Source organism: Piliocolobus tephrosceles, chromosome 21, assembly GCF_002776525.5.
Source record: "Piliocolobus tephrosceles isolate RC106 chromosome 21, ASM277652v3, whole genome shotgun sequence".
NCBI classification, from domain to species: Eukaryota; Metazoa; Chordata; class Mammalia; order Primates; family Cercopithecidae; genus Piliocolobus; species Piliocolobus tephrosceles.
In genome coordinates this window covers 49,872,153-49,892,026 of record NC_045454.1, presented here as the reverse complement: position 1 = coordinate 49,892,026, position 19,874 = coordinate 49,872,153, and the positions used below count along the sequence as shown (strand labels likewise).

General features: G+C 49.6%; 1 protein-coding gene across 1 annotated transcript; it reads right to left on the bottom strand.

The window, feature by feature from the left end:
• Positions 1 to 1,406: 1,406 nt before the first annotated feature.
• ZNF77 (zinc finger protein 77) lies at positions 1,407 to 15,045 on the bottom strand. The gene is made up of 4 exons (XM_023183722.2): positions 14,917 to 15,045; positions 6,911 to 7,037; positions 5,046 to 5,223; positions 1,407 to 3,030 (listed from the first exon to the last, which is right to left on the bottom strand). Exons 1-4 carry the CDS (start codon positions 14,917 to 14,919, stop codon positions 1,704 to 1,706), a joined length of 1,635 nt encoding a protein of 544 aa, XP_023039490.2. The 5' UTR covers positions 14,920 to 15,045; the 3' UTR covers positions 1,407 to 1,703.
• Positions 15,046 to 19,874: the final 4,829 nt, after the last annotated feature.

The following is a 19,874-nucleotide window of genomic DNA, read 5'->3' as shown; positions in this document are numbered from 1 at the left end:
CTGAGGAGTGGCATCTCTGTGGCGGGGCCCCCACCCACGATGGACGATGCTCCGGGTATGGAGGTGACAGATGGCGGAGATTGTGGAGGGACCGGGGGGCGCTGTGGGGCTGAAGAGTGGGGGGCGATGATTTGTGGGTGTGTCCATGTCTCTGGATGTGTCCATCCTTTTGTCCCCAGAACAAATGTGATTTTTGTCGGCCATGGGGGCTACTCCTGCGTGTCTAGGAGGACTCGCTTGTCCGTGGCGGTCCCTGTGCCTGGAGTGCAGTGACTCCCAAGTGTCAGTGGTCTCAGTGCACAGCTGTGGTTTTCTGCATCTCTGTATTCCTAGTCTGAAATAACCAAAATCGAAAATAGGGCCCGGCGCGGTGGCTCACGCCTGTAATTCCAACACTTTGGGAGGCTGAGGCGGGCGGATCACGAGGTCATGAGATCGAGACCATCCTGGCCAACATGGTGAAACCCCATCTCTACTAAAAATGCAAAAATTAGCTGGGCATGGTGGCGCACACCTGTAATCTCAGCTACTCAGGAGGCTGAGACAGGAGAATCACTTGAAGCCAGGAGGTGGAGATTGCAGTGAGCCAAGATCTCGCCACTGCACTCCAGCCTGGGTGAAGCAGCAAGACTCCATCTCAAAAAAACAAAAGAAAGAAAAAAAGAAAAGAAAAAAAAAGAGAAAGTAGAGGCCAAGCACGCTGGCTCATGCCTGTAATCCCAGCACTTTGAAAGGCCAAGGCGAGAGGACTGCTTGAGCCCAGGAGTTCGATACTAGCTTGGGCAACATAGCAAGACACTATCTCTATAAAATAAAACTTTTAATTAAAAAAATATGATTGAAGGGAAAGGAAGAGTGACAGCAAATTCCAGTACCTGCAATAGTGGACTGGAAAAGAAATAACAGTCTCATGATCACACACTGGAAATATAACGGAAAGTGGAAATCAGGCCAGGCACGGTGGCTCACATCTGTAATCCCAACACTTTGGGAGGCTAAGGCGGGCAGATCACCTGATGTCAGGAGTTCGCGACCAGGCTGGCCAACATGGCAAAACCTCCATATCTACTAAAAATACAAAAATTAGCTGGACGTGATGGCACGTGCTTGTAGTCCCAGCTACTTGGGAGGCTGAGGCAGGAGAATTGGTTGAACCAGGGAGGTGGAGGTTGCTGTGAGCCAAGATCGTGCCTCTGCACTCCAGCCTGGGCAACACAGCAAAACTCTGTCTCAAAAAAAAAAAAAAAGGAATCAAAAACGTTTCATCTAAACTCACACCAAGTTGTGCATGAAAACAAAAAAACAATCACCCCCCAGGTCCAAAAGACATTGCAATGGAAATGAGACAAATTTTATATAACTACAATTACTTAAAGTCCTAAATGACAAAATATACATAGTATAGCTGAAAGCGTACAAAACAGAATATTTATTAAGTTTACATCACTAGTCATAACTAGACATAAACTAGAAATTTATACACAAGGAATCACTACTAAGGCTGAGGCATGTAAAGGCAATACCATATTAATCATAATTAAGAGATTTCTCTCCTACTCGGAGTTTTCAGGTACAAAATAAACACTATCCCAGAAGGTTTTCCTACATGCTCTACATAAATAAAGTTTCTTGCCAGTGTTTTCTTGCATTTACAACAAGGTTTTAGGGTTGAACACTCCCCCAGGTCCACTGTATTCGTGGATTCACGTTCCAGCGTGTGTTCTCACGTGTGCTTGCAGCGATGCGAGATACCTGAAGGTTTTCCCACACTGCTTGCATTCATATGGTCTCTCTCCAGTGTGTGTTCTCACGTGCACACGAAGGGACGAGGAACAACCGTAGGCTTTCCCACATTCAGGACATTCGTAGGGTTTCACTCCACTGTGTGATCTCACGTGCTTTTGAAAGTACTGAGCGTGGCTGAAGGCTTTCCCACATTGATTACATTCGTACGGTTTCTCCCCGCTGTGGGTTCGCACATGCTCTCGAAGGGAGGAGTGACAGCTGAAGGCTTTCCCACAGTGCTTACACTCAAAGGGCTTCTCTCCAGTATGCGTCCTCACGTGGATTCGAAGGGAGGAGGAAAAACTGTAGGCTTTCCCACACTCCTTACATTCATAGGGCTTCACCCCGCTGTGTGTTTTCACATGTCTTCTAAAGTAAGTGGGACATCCGAAGGCCTTCCCACACTGCTTGCACACATAGGGCTTCTCTCCGGTGTGCATTCTCACGTGTGCTCGCAGAGAGGAGGGGTACCTGAAGGCTTTGCCGCATTCCTTACATTCATAGGGTTTGTCTCCACTGTGCGTTCTCCCGTGTTCTCGAAGAGATGAGTAACAAGTGAACGCTTTTCCGCAATGTTTACACTGACAGGGTTTCTCTCCAGTGTGCGTCCTCACATGATCTCTAAAGGAGGAGTAACAGCTGAATGATTTTCCACAATGCTTACATTCATACGGTTTCTCTCCGGTGTGTGTTCTGACATGTTCTCGAAAGTATGAGGGACAGCTGAAGGCTTTCCCACACTCCTTACACTCATAGGGTTTCTCCCCTGTGTGAGTTCTTACATGCCGTGTAAGGTAGGAATAATACATAAAGGTCTTCCCACATACTTTACATGCATGGGTTTTCTGCCCATGGTGACTATTCACATGTCCCCTGAAAGAGGAGGGACAAGTGAAAGCTTTTCCACATTTCTTACATTCGTAAGACTTTTTACTGCTGAAACTTTTCACATATGTCACAGATGCTCTCCCTGAGTCCTGGCCATCACAGGGTTTCTCTATAGTCTGCATTTTCATAGGAGGGCTTTGGCAGGAGAGGCAGCTACAGGCTTGCCCACATTCCTTACACAGTCTCTGTCTGGTGTGAGATCTCTGTTGATTCTCGAAGGCTTTGCCACACTTAGTGCACTCATGGGGTTGAGCTTTGGTAGGGCAACTCTTGTGCACAGGAAGGTTCGCAGTCTGGCTCCAGGTCTCTCCACATTGATGACCTTCATTACTTTCACAGAGGCTCCCCAGTTGACTTCTGTTCAAAATGGGAAGCACACTACTAGTCATTAATGATTATAAGTGATTAACTGATAAATGGTTTTTAGTGATTATTTTGATTATATATTTTCCAATTTCACTGAATGGGTCTATTTTCAGCACTGTCTGCCTGGTTTCTATGGAGAACAAGCTTAATGCTCCAGCTGAAGGCTCAACTGCAGCCATAAATTTCATGGTGTTTCTTTTTTTTTTCTTTTTTTTGAGACAGAGTCTTGCCCTGTCGCCCAGGCTGGGGTGCAGTGGCGCCATCTTGGCTCACTGCAACCTCCACCTCCTGGGTTCATGCCATTCTCCTGCCTCAGCCTCCGGAGTAGCTGGGACTATAGGCGCCCGCCAACACGCCCAGCTAATTTTTTGTATTTTAGTAGAGACGAGGTTTCACCGTGTTAGCCAGGATGGTCTCAATCTCCTGACCTCGTGATCCGCCTGCTTCAGCCTCCCAAAGTGCTGGGATTACAGGTGTGAGCCACCACACCTGGCCTTTTGCTTTTTTTTTTTTTTTGAGACGGAGTTTTGCTCTTGTTGCCCAGGCTGGAAGTGCAATGGCACAATCTTGGCTCACCACAACCTCCACCTCCCGGGTTCAAGTGATACTCCTGCCTCAGCCTCCCGAGTGGCTGGGATTACAGGCATGCACCGCCACACCTGGCTAATTCTTTTTTTTCTTTTTTAGTAGAGATGGGGTTTCCCCATGTTGGTCAGGCTGGTCTCGAACTCCTGACCTCAGGTGATCCACCTGCCTCGGCCTCCCAAAGTGCTGGGATTACAGGCGTGAGCCACTGTGCCCCGCCCACACTGTTTCTTATCGATGAGGTTTCCTGATATTGTTTCCACCTGTTTCAGACACATGACATCGACATCACATTTATGAAAATAGTCTCTTAGGTAAAGTCTCGGCCAGGTACGGTGGGTCACACCTGTAATCCAAGCACTTTGGGAGGCCGAGACTAGTGGACTGCTGAGTCCAGGAGTTTGATACCAGCCTGGGCAATATGGTGAAACTCCGTCTCTATAAAAACACAAAAATTAGCCGGGTGGCCAGGCGCGGTGGCTCAAGCCTGTAATCCCAGCACTTTGGGAGGCCGAGACGGGCGGTTCACGAGGTCAGGAGATCGAGACCATCCTGGCTAACACAGTGAAACCCCGTCTCTACTAAAAAATACAAAAAACTAGCCGGGCGAGGTGGTGGCGCCTGTAGTCCCAGCTACTCGGGAGGCTGAGGCAGGAGAATGGCATGAACCCGGGAGGCGGAGCTTGCAGTGAGCTGAGATCCGGCCACTGCACTCCAGCCTGGGCGACAGAGTGAGACTCCGTCTCAAAAAAAAAAAAAAAAAAAATTAGCCGGGTGTGGTGGTGTGCGCCTGGGGTCCCAGCTACTTGGGAGGATGAGATGGGAGGACTGCTCGAGCCCAGGAGGCAAAGGTTGCAGTGAGCCAAGATCTGTGCCACTGCACTTCAGCCTGGGTGACAGAGTGAGACCCCATCTCAAAAATAAATTAAAAAATAAAATAAATAAATAAATAAAAGTAATTATTAAAATATATTTTTAAAAAGAGAAAATAAAGAAAAAGAAAAAAAGTCTCTGTGAGTCTACAATTGTGTAGTTGGTTTATACTTTTTTTTTTTTTTTTTTGAGATGGAGCTTTGCTCTCGTCGCCCAAGCTGGAATGCAGTGGCGCGATCTCGGCTTATCACAACCTCCGCCTCCCAGGTTCAAGCGATTCTCCTGCCTCAGTCTCCTGAGTAGCAGGGATTACAGGCATGGGCCACCACGCCCAGCTAATTTTTTATATTTTTAGTAGAGACGGGGTTTCTCCATGTTGGCCAGGCTGGTTTTGAACTATTGACCTCAGGTGATCCGCCCCCCTCAGCCTCCCAAAGTGCTGGGATTACAGGCGTGAGCCACCGCACCCAGCCAATACTTTTCATTTAATTGCAAGTTAGTCTGACACTGTGCGGAGAGGCCCATCCCTCTGGTTTTGAGCCACTCACCTCAAATGCCTCTCTGGGATTTGGTGCTGATCTCCAGTGTTACCAAATCTCCAGTTTTCTCCAAAAATAGACCAGTAATCACTTGTGAACTTTACAATTTCTTCATCATTGGATATTCCATTCCCCAAAACGTCCCTCTGAGAACTTGATCCACTGGTTCTAACATAAATGCAACAATCTGCAACAATCAATTACACAATTTCTTAGGGGAAATATATTGGGATAAAGGAAAGAAAATAGACTACATATGGATTTCTTTTCATATACTAATCCAAAAATGTAACCACAGTTTATAAGGAAGAATAGACATGCTATCAAAGTGAGACTCTGATGACCTCATCTATTTGTGAATTTGGCAATAGCAGTGGCTCATGCCTGTAACCCCAAAGCACTGGGGGGCCAAGGTAGGAGAATCACTTGATCACAGGAGTTCAAGAGGAGCCTGGGCAACATAGGAAAATAAGGAGACCTCATCTCTGAACAACAACAAAAAATTTAAATTAGCCACGCGTGGTGTTGGTGTTGTGTGCCTATAATCCCAGCTCCTTGGGAGGCCAAGGAGGGAGGATCACTTGAGCCCAGGAAGTCAAAGCTGCAGTAGGCCATGATCGCACCACGGCACTCCAGCCTGGGTGACAGAGTGAGATCCTGTCTCAAAAAAAGAATAGTGCCAGGCACAGAGGCTCATGCCTGTAATCCCAGCACTTTGGGAGGCCGAGCCGGGTGGACCACCTGAGGTCAGGAGTTCTAAACCAGCCTGACCAACATGGTTAAACCCCGTCTCTACTAAAAATGCAAAAAATTAGCCGGGCATAATAGCACGTGCCTGTAATCCCAGCTACTTGGGAGGCTAAGGCAGAAGAATCACTTGTACCTGGGAGTTGAGGGTTGCAGATTGCGCCACTACACTCCAACCTGGGCAATGGGCAATAACAGTAAAACTCTGTCTCAAAAAAAAAAGAAGAGATGAACATGGCAGCCTGTTTACTAAGAAACAGAATAGTTCCAAAGAAATGGAGACTGATGTTAAGTAAAATATTATCAGAAAAGCAAAGTACGAAGTTGGTGGGCAAAATGCACATGCACAAATGCTCCTTTTATACGAGGAAATACAGAGGCTTTCCCCTGCGAAGGAGGACGGTGCAGGAGGATGGAGGAAAAGCCACACAGGGCAGCTGAGAGAGGACACACCTCCTTCTCAGAGAAGGGTTTGTTTCTAACCCACACTGCCAAACAGAACTTTCTTATCCAGAACCCACTCTGCCCAAGGGCTGCTTACTGCTCTCCTGGTGCTCACAGGCACAGGGCCCTTACAGGAGTCCTTCCTCTCTGCTGTGCCCAGCTGCCCTCAGGTGTGGGCGCCACCCACTCCTTGAGAATCACATGATGAGGAAGGATTGTGAAGGGCAACAAATGTTCCCCAAGACAGGCCAACACTTTGACCTCCCAGACCACCGATGATGACTGAGTGTGAGTTTTAACTGCAGCAAAATTACCATGTCAAACATGGATTACTCACCGTGTAACTTTGATTTACTTTATCACAGTGTACTTTGATTTTCCCAGTACAGGTACTCTAAGTGGTGAACCACAGAGCTGCCTCCGTTGCCCCAACGTGACACAGAATACTGTGCTTACACTTATAAAATGTGGGCAGCCAAAAGACTGGTGATCAAGGAAACCTAAATATCAATAATACACAAAACTTTGCTTTTAGGGAGAAGCGTTTTGACTCCATGTTCCATGGGGGTTGGGATCATGTCTGTCTCTTTTCCAACATATTTCAAATTCTGAGCTCAAATAAAAAGAAAAACAAGGTATCTCTGCTCTCCAGGGACGCAGGAAAGGAATGATGCCAGTCTTACCTAAGGAGGCCAGGTTCCTGCAGGTCTCCAGCATCACATCTCTGTACAGGCTCCTCTGAGCATGATCCAGCAATGCCCACTCTTCTGGGGTGAAGTTCACAGCCACTTCCTCGAAGACCAGGGAGTCCTAAAACATTCCACACATCCCACTTCAGCAAGGCACCATCCTCCCCAGTGTGCGCAGGAAGAGGGGTGAGGCCGGCAGCCTGGGGAGCTGAGCCACACAGAGCTTATGTTCTTGTGACAGGTGACAGACAATATGAAAAAGTGCGGTACACTCAATGCTGTGAGTACCTTCCCAACAGGAAGCAAAGCGTGATGATGGCCTGTGCGGGAGACTTACTGAGAAATGGCAGATCTCAGATCTGCAGGGCAGAGGAAACACTAAAAAATGTGAAAACATCATTAAGCTAAGGCTGGTGGCTCGTGCCTGTAATCCTAGTACTTTGAGAGGCTGAGGTGGGAGGATTGCTTAGGGCCAGGAGTTGGAGACCAGCCTGGGCTACATAGCGAGATCCCGTCTCTACAAAAAAAATAAAATATGATAAATTAACCAGCCATGGTGGCACACACCTGTAGTCCCAGCAACTTAGGAGGGTGAGGAGGGACGATCGCTTGAGCCCAGGGGTTCAAGGCTGCGGTGAACTATGACGGTGCCACTGCACTCCAGCCTGGGCAACAGAGTGAGACCCAATCTCAAAAAAATAAAATAAGTGGCCGGGCGCGGTGGCTCAAGCCTGTAATCCCAGCACTTTGGGAGGCTGAGACGGGCAGATCACGAGGTCAGGAGATCGAGACCATCCTGGCTCACACGGTGAAACCCCGTCTCTACTAAAAATACAAAAAACTAGCCGGGCGAGGTGGTGGGTGCCTGTAGTCCCAGCTACTCCGGAGGCTGAGGCAGGAGAATGGCGTCAACCCGGGAGGCGGAGCTTGCAGTGAGCTGAGATCCGGCCACTGCACTCCAGCCTGGGAGACAGAGCCAGACTCCGTCTCAAAAAAATAAATAAATAAAATAAAATAAGATAAAATAAAATAAGGCCAAGGCAGGCAGATCACGAGGTCAGGAGGTTGAGACCATCCTGGCTAACACGGTGAAACCCTGTCTCTAATAGAAATACAAAAAAAAAAGAAAAGAAAAATTAGCTGGGTGTGGTGGCAGGCGCCTATAGTCCCAGGTACTCGGGAAGCTGAGGCAGGAGAATGGTGTGAACCCAGGAGGCGGAGCTTGCAGTGAGCCCGGATCACACCACTGCACTCCAGGCTGGGCAATAGAGCAAGACTCCGTCTCAAAAAAAAAAAAAAAGAAAGAGAAGAGACTATATCCTTATAATTTAGGATACTGGCCAGGCGTGGTGGTTCACGCCTGTAGTTCCAACACTTTGGGAGGCTGAGGCAGGCAGATCACTTGAGCTCAGGAGTTCAAGACCAGCCTAGGCAACATGGTAAAACCCTGTCTCTAACAACAACAAAACAAAACCTAAAAGAATTTAGGATATTGGCCTGAACTGGAGGGAGAAGCCTACCATTATGTATCATTTCAAATGGGATGTCAAGGCCTGGCTGTTATTACACACTGTTCACTTTAGGATGTTTCAGCTGATTCTGTAATTGTCTTACAAAAGTTTTCTACATGTGTTCTATTCTACAATAAAATGCTATCAGCAGCTGGGCTTGGTGGCTCATGCCTACAATCCCAGAACTTTGGGAGACTGAGGACTCCCAAGAGGACTGTTTGAGCCCAGAAGTTCGAGACCAACCTGGACAATATGGTGAAACCCTGTCTCTACAAAAAATACAAAAATTAGCCAGGCATGGTGGTGTGCACCTGGAGTCCCAGCTACTCGGGAGGCTGAGGTGGGAGGATCATTTGAGCCCAGGAGGTGGAGGCTGCAGTGAGCAAAGATGTTGCCACTGCACTCCAGCATGGGTGACACAGTGATACCCTATCTCAAAAAAAAAAAAAAAAAGGCCGGGCGAGGTGGCTCACACCTGTAATCCCAGCACTTTGGGAGGCCGAGGCGGGTGGATCACTTGAGGTCAGGAGTTCATGAGCAGCCTGGCCAACATGATGAAACCCCATCTTTACTAAAAATATAAAACTTAGCCAGGCGCGGTGGCTCACGCCTGTAATCCCAGCACTTTGGGAGGCCGAGACGGGCGGATCACGAGGTCAGGAGATCGAGACCATCCTGGCTAACATGGTGAAACCCCGTCTCTACTAAAAAATACAAAAAACTAGCCGGGTGAGGTCACGGGCGCCTGTGGTCCCAGCTACTCGGGAGGCTGAGGCAGGAGAATGGCGTCAACCCGGGAGGCGGAGCTTGCAGTGAGCTGAGATCCGGCCACTGCACTCCAGCCTGGGCAACAGAGTGAGACTCCGTCTCAAAAAAAAAACAAAAACAAAGCAAAAAAAACCCCAATTACAAACCACCCGGACCGCACAGGGGGAGGTCATGGGAAGCATAAACAAACTTTACATCCTCCCCTAATAAATGTCACAAGGTAATATGGGGCAAAATTAACCAGCAAACAACCCCAGGGTCTCTCTCCCCCATGGAAACCCCTCATTTTGTAAGCTCAGGCTTGCCTCTCTGTCTGTAGTGGAGCAGCCAGTAGGTTCAATAAACTTCCTCGCCTGACCTTGGGTCTCTCTCTCATCCTTTCTCTCGGCTAACCTTATACCCGTCTCTACTAAAAATACAAAAATTAGCCGGGCATGGTGGCGCGCCTGTAATCTCAGCTACTCTGGAGACTGAGGCAGGAGAATCGCTTGAACCCAGGAGGCGGAGGTTGCAGTGAGCCGAGATCAAACCACTGCACTCCAGCCTGGGTGACAGAGCGAGACTGTCTCAAAAAATAAAAATAAGAACGCAGCCAAATCACCACTTTCAGTGTTAAAAGGACAAAGGGGTGAGTGCTGGATTCTAAAAGACTAATCTAGAAGGTTTTTTATCCCACAACGGGTCCCGTGCAGAAAACAGGTATCAGTTCATGATTATCCTCATGATAAATTGTTTGTCAGTCCCCTAATTGGAATTGCCGCTTCTCTGTACTCTGGGTCTCAGTACTGTGGGTCGCATTTTACAGAATGTGCATCCATCTGATGCACAGATACTAACAGGAGACGGAGCAGGGTCACACGTTGTCACAAACTCTGCACCCTGCCTAAGTCGGTGCTAGTTTCATGAATGTTTTCAATCCACACCTTCACCCACCTCACAATAAGGCGTGGGGCTGTGTGTGCGCCTTTCCCCTCGTCCTAATGGAAGAAGCAACGTTTTCCAAGTTTGAGAGTTTTCCACAGCGGCCTTCTCAGGCTAAGCCGCAGAATAACACAGGCAGTGGCAGAAGGCAGAGAACACATCTGAGACACTACTGACTGCCCTCGCTAAGGACAAGAAAAAAAGACAAAAAGCATTTATTCTTTTTCTTTTTTTTTGAGACCGGGTCTAGCTCTGTCTCCCAGGCTGGAGTGCAGTGATGCGATCTCAGCTCACTACAACGTCCGCCTCCTGGGTTCAAGCGATTCTCCTGCCTCGGCCTCCCAAGTAGCTGGGATTACAGGCGCGCAACACCACGCCCGGTTAATTTTTGTATTTTTAGTAGAGATGAGGTTTCACCATGTCGGTAAGGGTGGTCTTGAACTTCTGACCTTGTGATCTGCCCACCTCAGCCTCCCAAAGTGCTAGGGTTACAGGTGTGAGCCACCGCGCTCGGCTCTTTTTTTTTTTTCTGCGACAGGGTTTAGCTCTGTTGCCCAGGCTGGAGTGCAGTGGTGCAGCCTCAAACTCGTGGCCTCAAACGATTCTCCTCCTGGAGCCTCTCAAGTGGCTGGAACCACAGGTGCACATCCCCAGCCTCATTATTTTACATTTATTAAAACCTGGAGCTGAGGCCGGGCGCGGTGGCTCACGCCTGTAATCCCAGCACTTTGGGAGGCCGAGACGGGCGGATCACGAGGTCAGGAGATCGAGACCACCCTGGCTAACACGGTGAAACCCCGTCTCTACTAAAAACTACAAAAAACTAGCCGGGCGAGGTGGTGGCGCCTGTAGTCCCAGCTACCCGGGAGGCTGAGGCAGGAGAATGGCGTCAACCTGGGAGGCAGAGCTTGCAGTGAGCTGAGATCCGGCCACAGCACTCCAGCCTGGGTGACAGAGCACGACTCCTTAAAAAAAAAAAAAAAAAAAAAATCTGGAGCTGAAATACTAGTGCTGAGCTGGACACAGACGAGGCTATTCGCAGCTGTCAGGTGACAATGTTGAACTGACTTCAGTTCTGTGCTCCTGGAAACCAGCAAAGGTGAACCCCATCCTGCTGTGCTCTGGAATTGGGCACAGCCAGGACCCTCCCTTCCCATAAGACTTAGGTAAGATTAACACAAATGACAAGGCCAGATTCAGACCGTCCAAAGTCCCATTCTTTGTCTCAGAAATGATTCACTAGGTTAGGCGCGGTGGCTGATGCCTGTAATCCCAGCACTTTGGGAGACCAAGGCAGGCGGATCACGAGGTCAGGAGTTCGACACCAGCCTGGCCAACACAGTGAAACTCTGTCTCTAATAAAAATACAAACATCGGCCGGGCACGTTAGCTCAGGCCTGTAATCTCAGCACTTTGGGAGGCCAAGGCGGGCAGATCACCTGAGGTCTGGAGTTCAAGACCAGCCTGACCAACATGGAAAAACCCCGTCTCTACTGAAAATACAAAACTTAGCCATATGTAGTGGCCCATGCCTGTAATCCCAGCTACTCGGGAGGCTGAGGCAGGAGAATCGCTTGAACCTGGGAGGCAGAGGTTGCGGTGAGCCGAGATCGGGCCACTGCCCTCCAGCCTGGGCAACCAGAGTGAAGCTCTGTCTCAAAAAAAATAAAAATGCAAAAATACAAAAATTAGCTGGGTGTGGTGGCATACACCTGTAATCCCAGCTACTTGGGAGGCTGAGGAAGGAGAATCTCTTGAGCCCAGGAGGCAGAGGTTGCAATAAGCTGAGATCACGCTACTGCACTCAGCATGGGCAATAGAGCTAGACTCCATCTCAAAAACAAAACAAAACAAAAACTGCTTCAAGGCCAGGTGCAATAGCTCACGCCTGTAATCCCATCACATTAGCAGGCCGAGGGGAAAGGATCACTTGAGCCCAGGAGTTCAAGACCAGCCTGGGCAACGTATTTTTCTCTACAAGAAAAAAAAAAAATTAGGGCCGGGCACGGTGGCTCAAGCCTGTAATCCCAGCACTTTGGGAGGCCGAGACGGGCGGATCACAAGGTCAGGAGATCGAGACCAGCCTGGCTAACACGGTGAAACCCCGTCTCTACTAAAAAGTACAAAAAACTAGCCGGGCGAGGTAGCGGGCGCCTGTAGTCCCAGCTACTCGGAGGCTGAGGCAGGAGAATGGCGTCAACCCGGGAGGCGGAGCTTGCAGTGAGCTGAGATCCGGCCACTGCACTCCAGCCTCGGCGACAGAGCGAGACTCCGTCTCAAAAAAAGAAAAAAAAATGGACAAAAAAAAAAAAAAAAATGGCCCAGACTAGTCTCAAACTTCTGGTCTCAAGCATCATCGTGGCTCGGCTTCCCAAAGTTCTGGGATGACAGGTGTGAGCCACCACACCTGGCCGTTACAAAATTTTTGTTAAGAATTAGCTGGGTGTAGTGGGGCATGCCTGTAGTCCCAGCTACTCAGGAGGCTGAAGCAGGAGGCCTGCTTGAGTCCAGAAGGTTGAAGCTACAGTGAGCCATGATTGCACCACTGCATTCCAGCCTGGGCAACAGAGTAAGACCTGACTAAAAGAAAGAAAGAAAAGAAAAACTTTTTTTAGCAAACTCTTTTTTTTCAGATGGAGTCTCACTCTGTGGCCCAGGCTGGAGTGCAGTGGTGTGATCACGGCTCACTGCAACCTCTGCCTCCTGGATTCAAGCAATTCTCCCTGCCTCAGTCTGCCAAGCAGCTGGGATTACAGGCACACACTACCATGCCAGCTAATTTCTGTATTTTTTAGTAGAGATGGGATTTCACCATGTTGGCCAGGCTGGTCTTGAACTCCCGACCTCAGGTGATCCACCCGCCTCAGCCTCCCAAAGTGCCGGGAGTACAGGCATGAGCCACTGCGCCAGGCCTAGCCAACTCTTCAGATGCCTGCATACTTGATGGTCACAGAGCTCTCCCCCTGCAACTGTCTCCCTGTGCCTATGGCATTAGTCCCCCAGCCCAATCATCAACAGTCCCCACGTCCCTGCTGCTTATACCCCCACCCCACTGCAACAGAACCCCAAGCCTCTGGCATTACTCCCCTTCCCCTAATCCAACTAACTCTTCTCCCTATTGCAACAGCCCCTTTCTCCCCCTCCCCCAATACCTTGCAATAATCCTTTTTCATAAAAGTTCCCTTACTATGTTTGGGTTGACACAGGCTTAACCACAGCGTCCCCTTTCTTCCCCAAACTTTACTCAGCCTTCTGTCCTCTCCACAGGTCCCTGAACTTTGAGTGGCCCCCCCTGAGTCTGAGCAAGCAATAAGTGTGGAGCCCCCCCATCACCTCCCCTGAGCGAGCTGACCACGAGGAGGTACATTTACTGTCAACCCCCTTTCTGCTTGTCCCCTAAAAAGTTCCTCCAAACCCTTTCTTGTTTATGAAAGTAAAGCCTTTTCCTGGTTGATTTTGAGAGCGGGCAGGTTTCTGAGGCTGGGGCTTATTCCTATTTTTCTCTCTCCTTCTCTAGCCAGGAGATATATATATATGTGTGTGTATATATGTGTGTGTATATGTATATATATGTGTGTGTGTATATATATGTGTGTGTATATATGTGTGTATATTACATATTTTATATTATATATTACATATATTATATATATATATATTTGGTTTTGGTTTTTGAGACGAAGTTTCGCTCTGTCGCCAGGCTGGAGTGCAGTGGCGCGATCTCGGCTCACTGCAAGCTCCGCCTCCCGGGTTCACGCCATTCTCCTGCCTCAGCCTCCCGAGTAGCTGGGACCACAGGCGCTGCCACCACGCCCGGCTAGTTTTTGTATTTTTAGTACAGACGGGGTTTCGTCATGTTGGACAGGCTGGTCTGGAACTTCTGACCTCAGGTGATCCACCCGCCTCGGCCTCCCAAAATGCTGGGATTACAGGGGTGAGCCACCGCGCCCGGCCCAGGATTTTATTTTTTACAGGGCACCACCTCCTCCTTGGCAGACCTTCCCAAACTGACCGCCAAGCCCCTGACGGCCCCTGCCCTCTCCTCAAACTCTCCCGGAGCCCCTGACTGCCTCTACTGTCCCCCCAAACTGCCCTCAAGCCCCTGACCGCCTCTACTGACCCCCAAAGTGCCCGAGCCCCTGACCGCTTCTGCTGTCCCCTCGAGCTGCCCCCAATCTCCCGACTGCAACTATTGTCCCCCTAAACTGCCTTCGAGCCCCTGATCACCTCTGTTCCCCAAAACTGCCCCCTTCTCACCCCTGACGGCCTCTACTGCCCCCCCCAAACGCCCCCCGACTTCCTGACCGCTGCTATTGGCCCCCAATCTGCCCTTGAGCCTGACTGCCCTCTACTGAGCTCCCAAAGTGCCGCCGAGCCCCTGAACAAGTCTGTTCCCGCAAACTGCCCCTCCCCTCCTCCACTCTCCCCAAACTGCCCTTGAGTCCCTCGCCGCCTCTACTGTCCCCGCAAACTGCCCCAGTGCCCCTTAAACCTCCACTGCCCACTTAAACTGCCCCAAGCCCCTGACCACCTCTGCTGTCCCCACAAGCTCCCCCCACACTCCTGACCTCTACTGTCCCCAGAAACTACCCCTCGAGTCCCTGACCGCCCCTGCTGTCTCCCCAGACTGCCCCCAGCCCTACCGGTCGGCCGCTGTGACCGCGTTCCCGGGGCCCAGGCGCTCGTCCTGCGCCGCCCCGCGCTTCCCTCAGCTTCCTCCGGCCGCGAACTCGGGCGGACGCCGGTTCCTGCCGCCCCACCTCGCCCTGGGCCCGGGCTCGGCTCGCGCCCCGCACTCACCATGTCCCGCCCGCTCCTGGGCTCTCCGGGGCGAGCGCCCCGCGGTCCCCCGGCCAGCGCAGGTGAGTACCACAGGCCACCTGAGCCGCTCGGGGGTAGGCGGGGAAGCGCACAGGGCAGAGGGGAACTGGGCTTTCCGTCCCCAGGGCCTGATTGGACAGATCTCGGGAAGTCGCGACTCTGATTGGACAATACTGTCGACTCCGCACCCCCTGATTGGAGAGTTGCCCAGTCCGTCCCCCTAGCGCCCTTGATTGGGCAGGGCTCCACTTCGGCTTAACGTCTCTGATTGGACAGTTCCCTGGGCCCCGCCCCTGCCTGTCCTGATTGCATAGTTCTCCCCTGAGTGACGGGCGCGTCGACAACACGGGTGGCTGACCCTCCAGCCGGGGACACGCGGACCTGGGCGAACTCACTCCGGTTCGGGGAGGGCGCGGCGTCCTCCTCCCTGACTGCGCGGGAACTCCATACTCAGTTTCCCCTCAGAGCGGCCTCTCGTGCGAGGAGGAGGGGAAGGGCGAGGAGTCCCATGGGGCAGAGTCCTGCGTGGGGACGGGACCCGCGTGTTTGACGTCACCGTGCTGTCCCGCGTGGGCGCGGACGCCTGGGGTCCAGAGACCTGGAGATCCGGAGACCAGGCGCCGAGGCCCGAGGAGGCCGGACCCCACCAGGTGCGCCTTGTGTTCTTTAAAACTCTCCGCGGGCGCGTTTGCTCACGCCTGTAATCCCAGCGCCGTGAGAGGCGGGGACAGGCGGATCACTAGAGGTCAGAAGTTCAAGAGCAGCTTGACCAACATGGCGAAAACCACTTCTCTACTAAAAATACAAAAGTTATTTTTAGTAATAACTCGTGGCGGGCGCCTGTAATCCCAGCTACTCGGGAGGCTGAGGCAGAAGAATCGCTTGAACCCAGGAGACGGAGATTGCAGTGAGCCGAGATCAGGACACTGCACTCCAACCTGGGCAGCAGACTCTATCTCCAAAAAAAAAAGAAAAGAAAAGAAAGCAAGCTCTCAAGTGTACACTTGGCCTTGGGGGAGCGGACACGTTTAGGTCCGAGTTTGAGTGTGTTCCTAGATAATTTTTAGAAACCCTGTCTCTACTAAAAATAAAAAATTAGCCAGGTGTGATGGCACATATCTGTAATCCCAGCTACTCTGGAGGCTGAGGCAGCAGAATTGCTTGAACCCAGGAGGGAGAGGCTGCGATGAGCCAAGATCACGACATTGCACTCCAGCCTGGACGACAAGAGCGAAACTGAGTCTCAAAAAAAAAAAAAAAAAAGAGCAGCCCTCCCACATATAGAACCAGGGAAGGTCATTAAGAGAGGGTTCTCACATTTATATGCTTAATAACAAAAAAGACTCTACAAAAACCACAGACTTAAACAAAAAATACTTTTACAGAGACACTCACTGGTGTGACCCTTGTTACTGATCTTTGCTGACAAGGATAATTATTTCTGAACAATGACGTAATCCTCACTTTTTAAAAAAAATTTTTTTTCCTTTATAAACCTTTGCCACAGTCTGGGCAACATGGCAAAACCCCATATATACAAAATATACAAAAAGAAGCTGGGAATAAAGGAATGTGCGCCTATGGTCCCAGCGACTTGGTGGGTTGAAGCAGGAGGATCTCTGGAGCCCGCGGCGGTGGAGGCTGCAGTCAGCTGTGATGTCACCATTGTACTCCAGCCTGGGCAACAGAGACCCTGTCTCAAAAAAAAGAAAAACCTTGGCCGGGCGCGTGGCTCAAGCCTGTAATCCCAGCACTTTGGGAGGCCGAGACGGGTGGATCACGAGGTCAGGAGATCGAGACCATCCTGGCTAACACGGTGAAACCCCGTCTCTACTAAAAAATACAAAAAACTAGCCGGGCGAGGTGGCGGGCGCCTGTAGTCCCAGCTACTCGGGAGGCTGAGGCGGGAGAATGGCGTAAACCCGGGAGGTGGAGCTTGCAGTGAGCTGAGATCCAGCCACTGTACTCCAGCCTGGGCGACAGAGCCAGATTCCGTCTCAAAAAAAAAAAAGAAAAACCAAAAACAACCTTTGTCTTCCTTTACCTCCCTGAATAAGCACATAGTTTGCTATGCCGCGCATATTCCCATTGCAATGCACTGTTACCATCGTTTTTAGACAGCCTGTTATTTAGATTGACACAGTAAAAACATGAATTATGACAATTATATTCATACATAAAATGGGAAGCGATATAGAGTTTATACTCTCTCAATAGAGTTTATACTATACTCTCTCAATAGAGAGTTTATACTCTCTCAAGCTGGAAGGTCTTTTTGGAGATGAGCAGTCGTGTTTCAGGCTTTAGGTATTGTGGCACAACTGAATAGAAGTATTCAGAATTTTCACATCCAGTTCAAATTTATTTAAACTTCTATGATTATTTTCTCAAATGAGTTAAAATAAGAATTCAATTGCCATAGGAACAGTACAGCCTTTTACTTTAAAAAATTCTCTAGGGCCACGCCCGGTGGCTCATGCCTATAATCCAAGCACTTCGGGAGGCCGAGGCAGGTGGATCACCTGAGGTCAGGAGTTCGAGACCAGCCTGGCCAACATGGCAAAACCTCATCTCTACTAAAAATACAAAAATGAGCCGGGCGTGTGCGCCTGTAATCCCACCTACTCGGGAGGCTGACAGGAGAATCACTTGCGCCCGGGAGGCGGGGACTGCAGTTAGCCTAGATCAGGCCACTGCACTCCAGCCTGGGCGACAGAGACTCCATCTTTTAAAAAAAAGCCATTTGAACAACACGTTTTGTTTCCCCCCACTTTACTACTTTTTAAAAGTACCACGGTGGCCGGGCGCAGTGGCTCATGCATGTAACCTCAGCACTTTGGGAGGCCGAGGCGGGCGGATCATGAGGTCAGGAGATGGAGACCATCCTGGCTAACACGGTGAAACCGCATCTCTACTAAAAGTACAAAAAATCAGCCAGGCGTGGTTGCGGGCGCCTGTAGTTCCAGCTACTCGGGAGGCTGAGGCAGGAGAATGGCGTGAATCAGGGAGGCAGAGCTTGCAGTGAGCCAAGATTGTCCCACTGCACTCCAGCCTGGGTGACAGAGCAAGACTCTGTTTCCAAAAAAAAAGAAGTACCACGGTGTACACATTGCATTACAATTGTTTTTCTGGCTCAGTGAAAAAAATAAATCCTCCAGCTCTCTTCATCTTAATAGGTGACTTCCTTAGTCCTTACAAATGTGTGTAAGGTGATGATATAAGTTGATGTAACAAGTTCTCTCTAAATAGACAGCGAGGCCACGGACTTGTTTCCCATCTTTAGCTACTCAAAGCTTGTCTTATGTTGGGCCACCACGCCTGGCTGATTTTTGTGTTTTTTGGTAGAGATGGGGTTTCACCATGTTGGCCAAGTTGGTCTCAAACTCCTGACATCAAGTTATCTACTTGCCTTGGCCTTCATCAATGGGTATTAATGAAGCTTAGGATACTCACATTGTGTCGAAGATGAGAGGCAAGGAAACCAAAGAAATTGGAAGCGATAGGAAAAGAATGGAATAAGAGTAACTGTCAGAGAGGAAGTAGTGGGAACAAAAGACAGGAAGGAAAAACATGCCTATTAGCAGAGTCCCTGAAGAAGGAAACAGTAGTACAGCCTTTCACGTTAAATCATTAAGAAACACATAAATAGGCCAGGTGCGGTGGCTCACGCCTGTAATCCCAGCACTTTGGGAGGCCAAGGTGGGCAGATCACCTGAGGTCTGGAGTCGAAGAACAGCCTGACCAACATGGAGAAACTCCCATCTCCACTAAAAATACAAAAATTAGCTGGGCGTGGTGGTACATGCCTGTAACCCCAGCTACTCGGGAGGCTGAGGCAGGAGAGTCACTTGAACCTGGGAGGCGGAGGTTGTGATGAGCTGAGATTCCACCATTGCACTCCAGCCTGGGCAGCAAGAGTGAAACTCCGTCTCAAAAAAAAAAAAGGAAAAAAAAAGAAAAAGAAACACATAAATACTATAGTAAATGTAGCAATGTTCCTTGCAAAAGATCTAAAGGTTGCTTGTGGAATTTGGCAAGGGAATCTACATTTCCAGAGTTACTATGCAGTGGTGGAAAGTTGTCAGAAATCTAATGGCAAGTTGTAAAACACAGGAAACAGGTGTGACTTGGTATTTGAGGTGTGTATGCACATTTTCTGTTTTCCTACCAGGCTCTCTTCAGTTATATGCAATTTCCTCTGTTCACCTAGTGTTTCTTGAGGATCAAACTTAACATAAACAAATATGAAATTCGTGTTATACTCACATTACTCAACATATCAGGTATCCTGTGAAGATAGAGAGCCCATATTTCCAAATCAATTGTTCTAGCCGACTGACAGCCTGTGTGTACTCACTATCTACATAGAATTATTTCAAAGTCAATTGAGTGGTCGGGGGCGGTGGTTCACGACTGTAATCCCAGCGCTTTGGGAGGCCAAGGCGGGCAGATCATGAGGTCAGGAAATTGAGACCATCCTGGCTAACACGGTGAAACCCGTCTCCACTAAAAATACAAAAAAATTAGCCGGGCGTGGTGGCGGGTGCCTGTAGTCCCAGCAACTCGGGAGGCTGAGGCAGAATGCCCTGAACCCGGGAGGCGGAGTTTGTAGTAAGCCGAGATGGCGTCACTGCACTCCAGCCTGGGCGACAGAGCGAGACTCCGCCTCAAAAAATACATAAATAATAAATAAAAATAAAAATCAACTCCGACTGAGAAAGTATCCGCCTACACGTTCATCAGGCTGGGAAGACAGACCCAGATAATATCAGCTGGAAAATTAACAGAAAACAATATTTCTGCCAAGGACACCTTTTTCTGAGCCATCAATGTCTTCTAGCTCGCTAAATACCATGCCCATTACAATTATACGCAGTGATTGACATTTTATCAGTAAGAATGAACTTCCCTTCTCTGCCCGGAGGGTCTGATTTCCT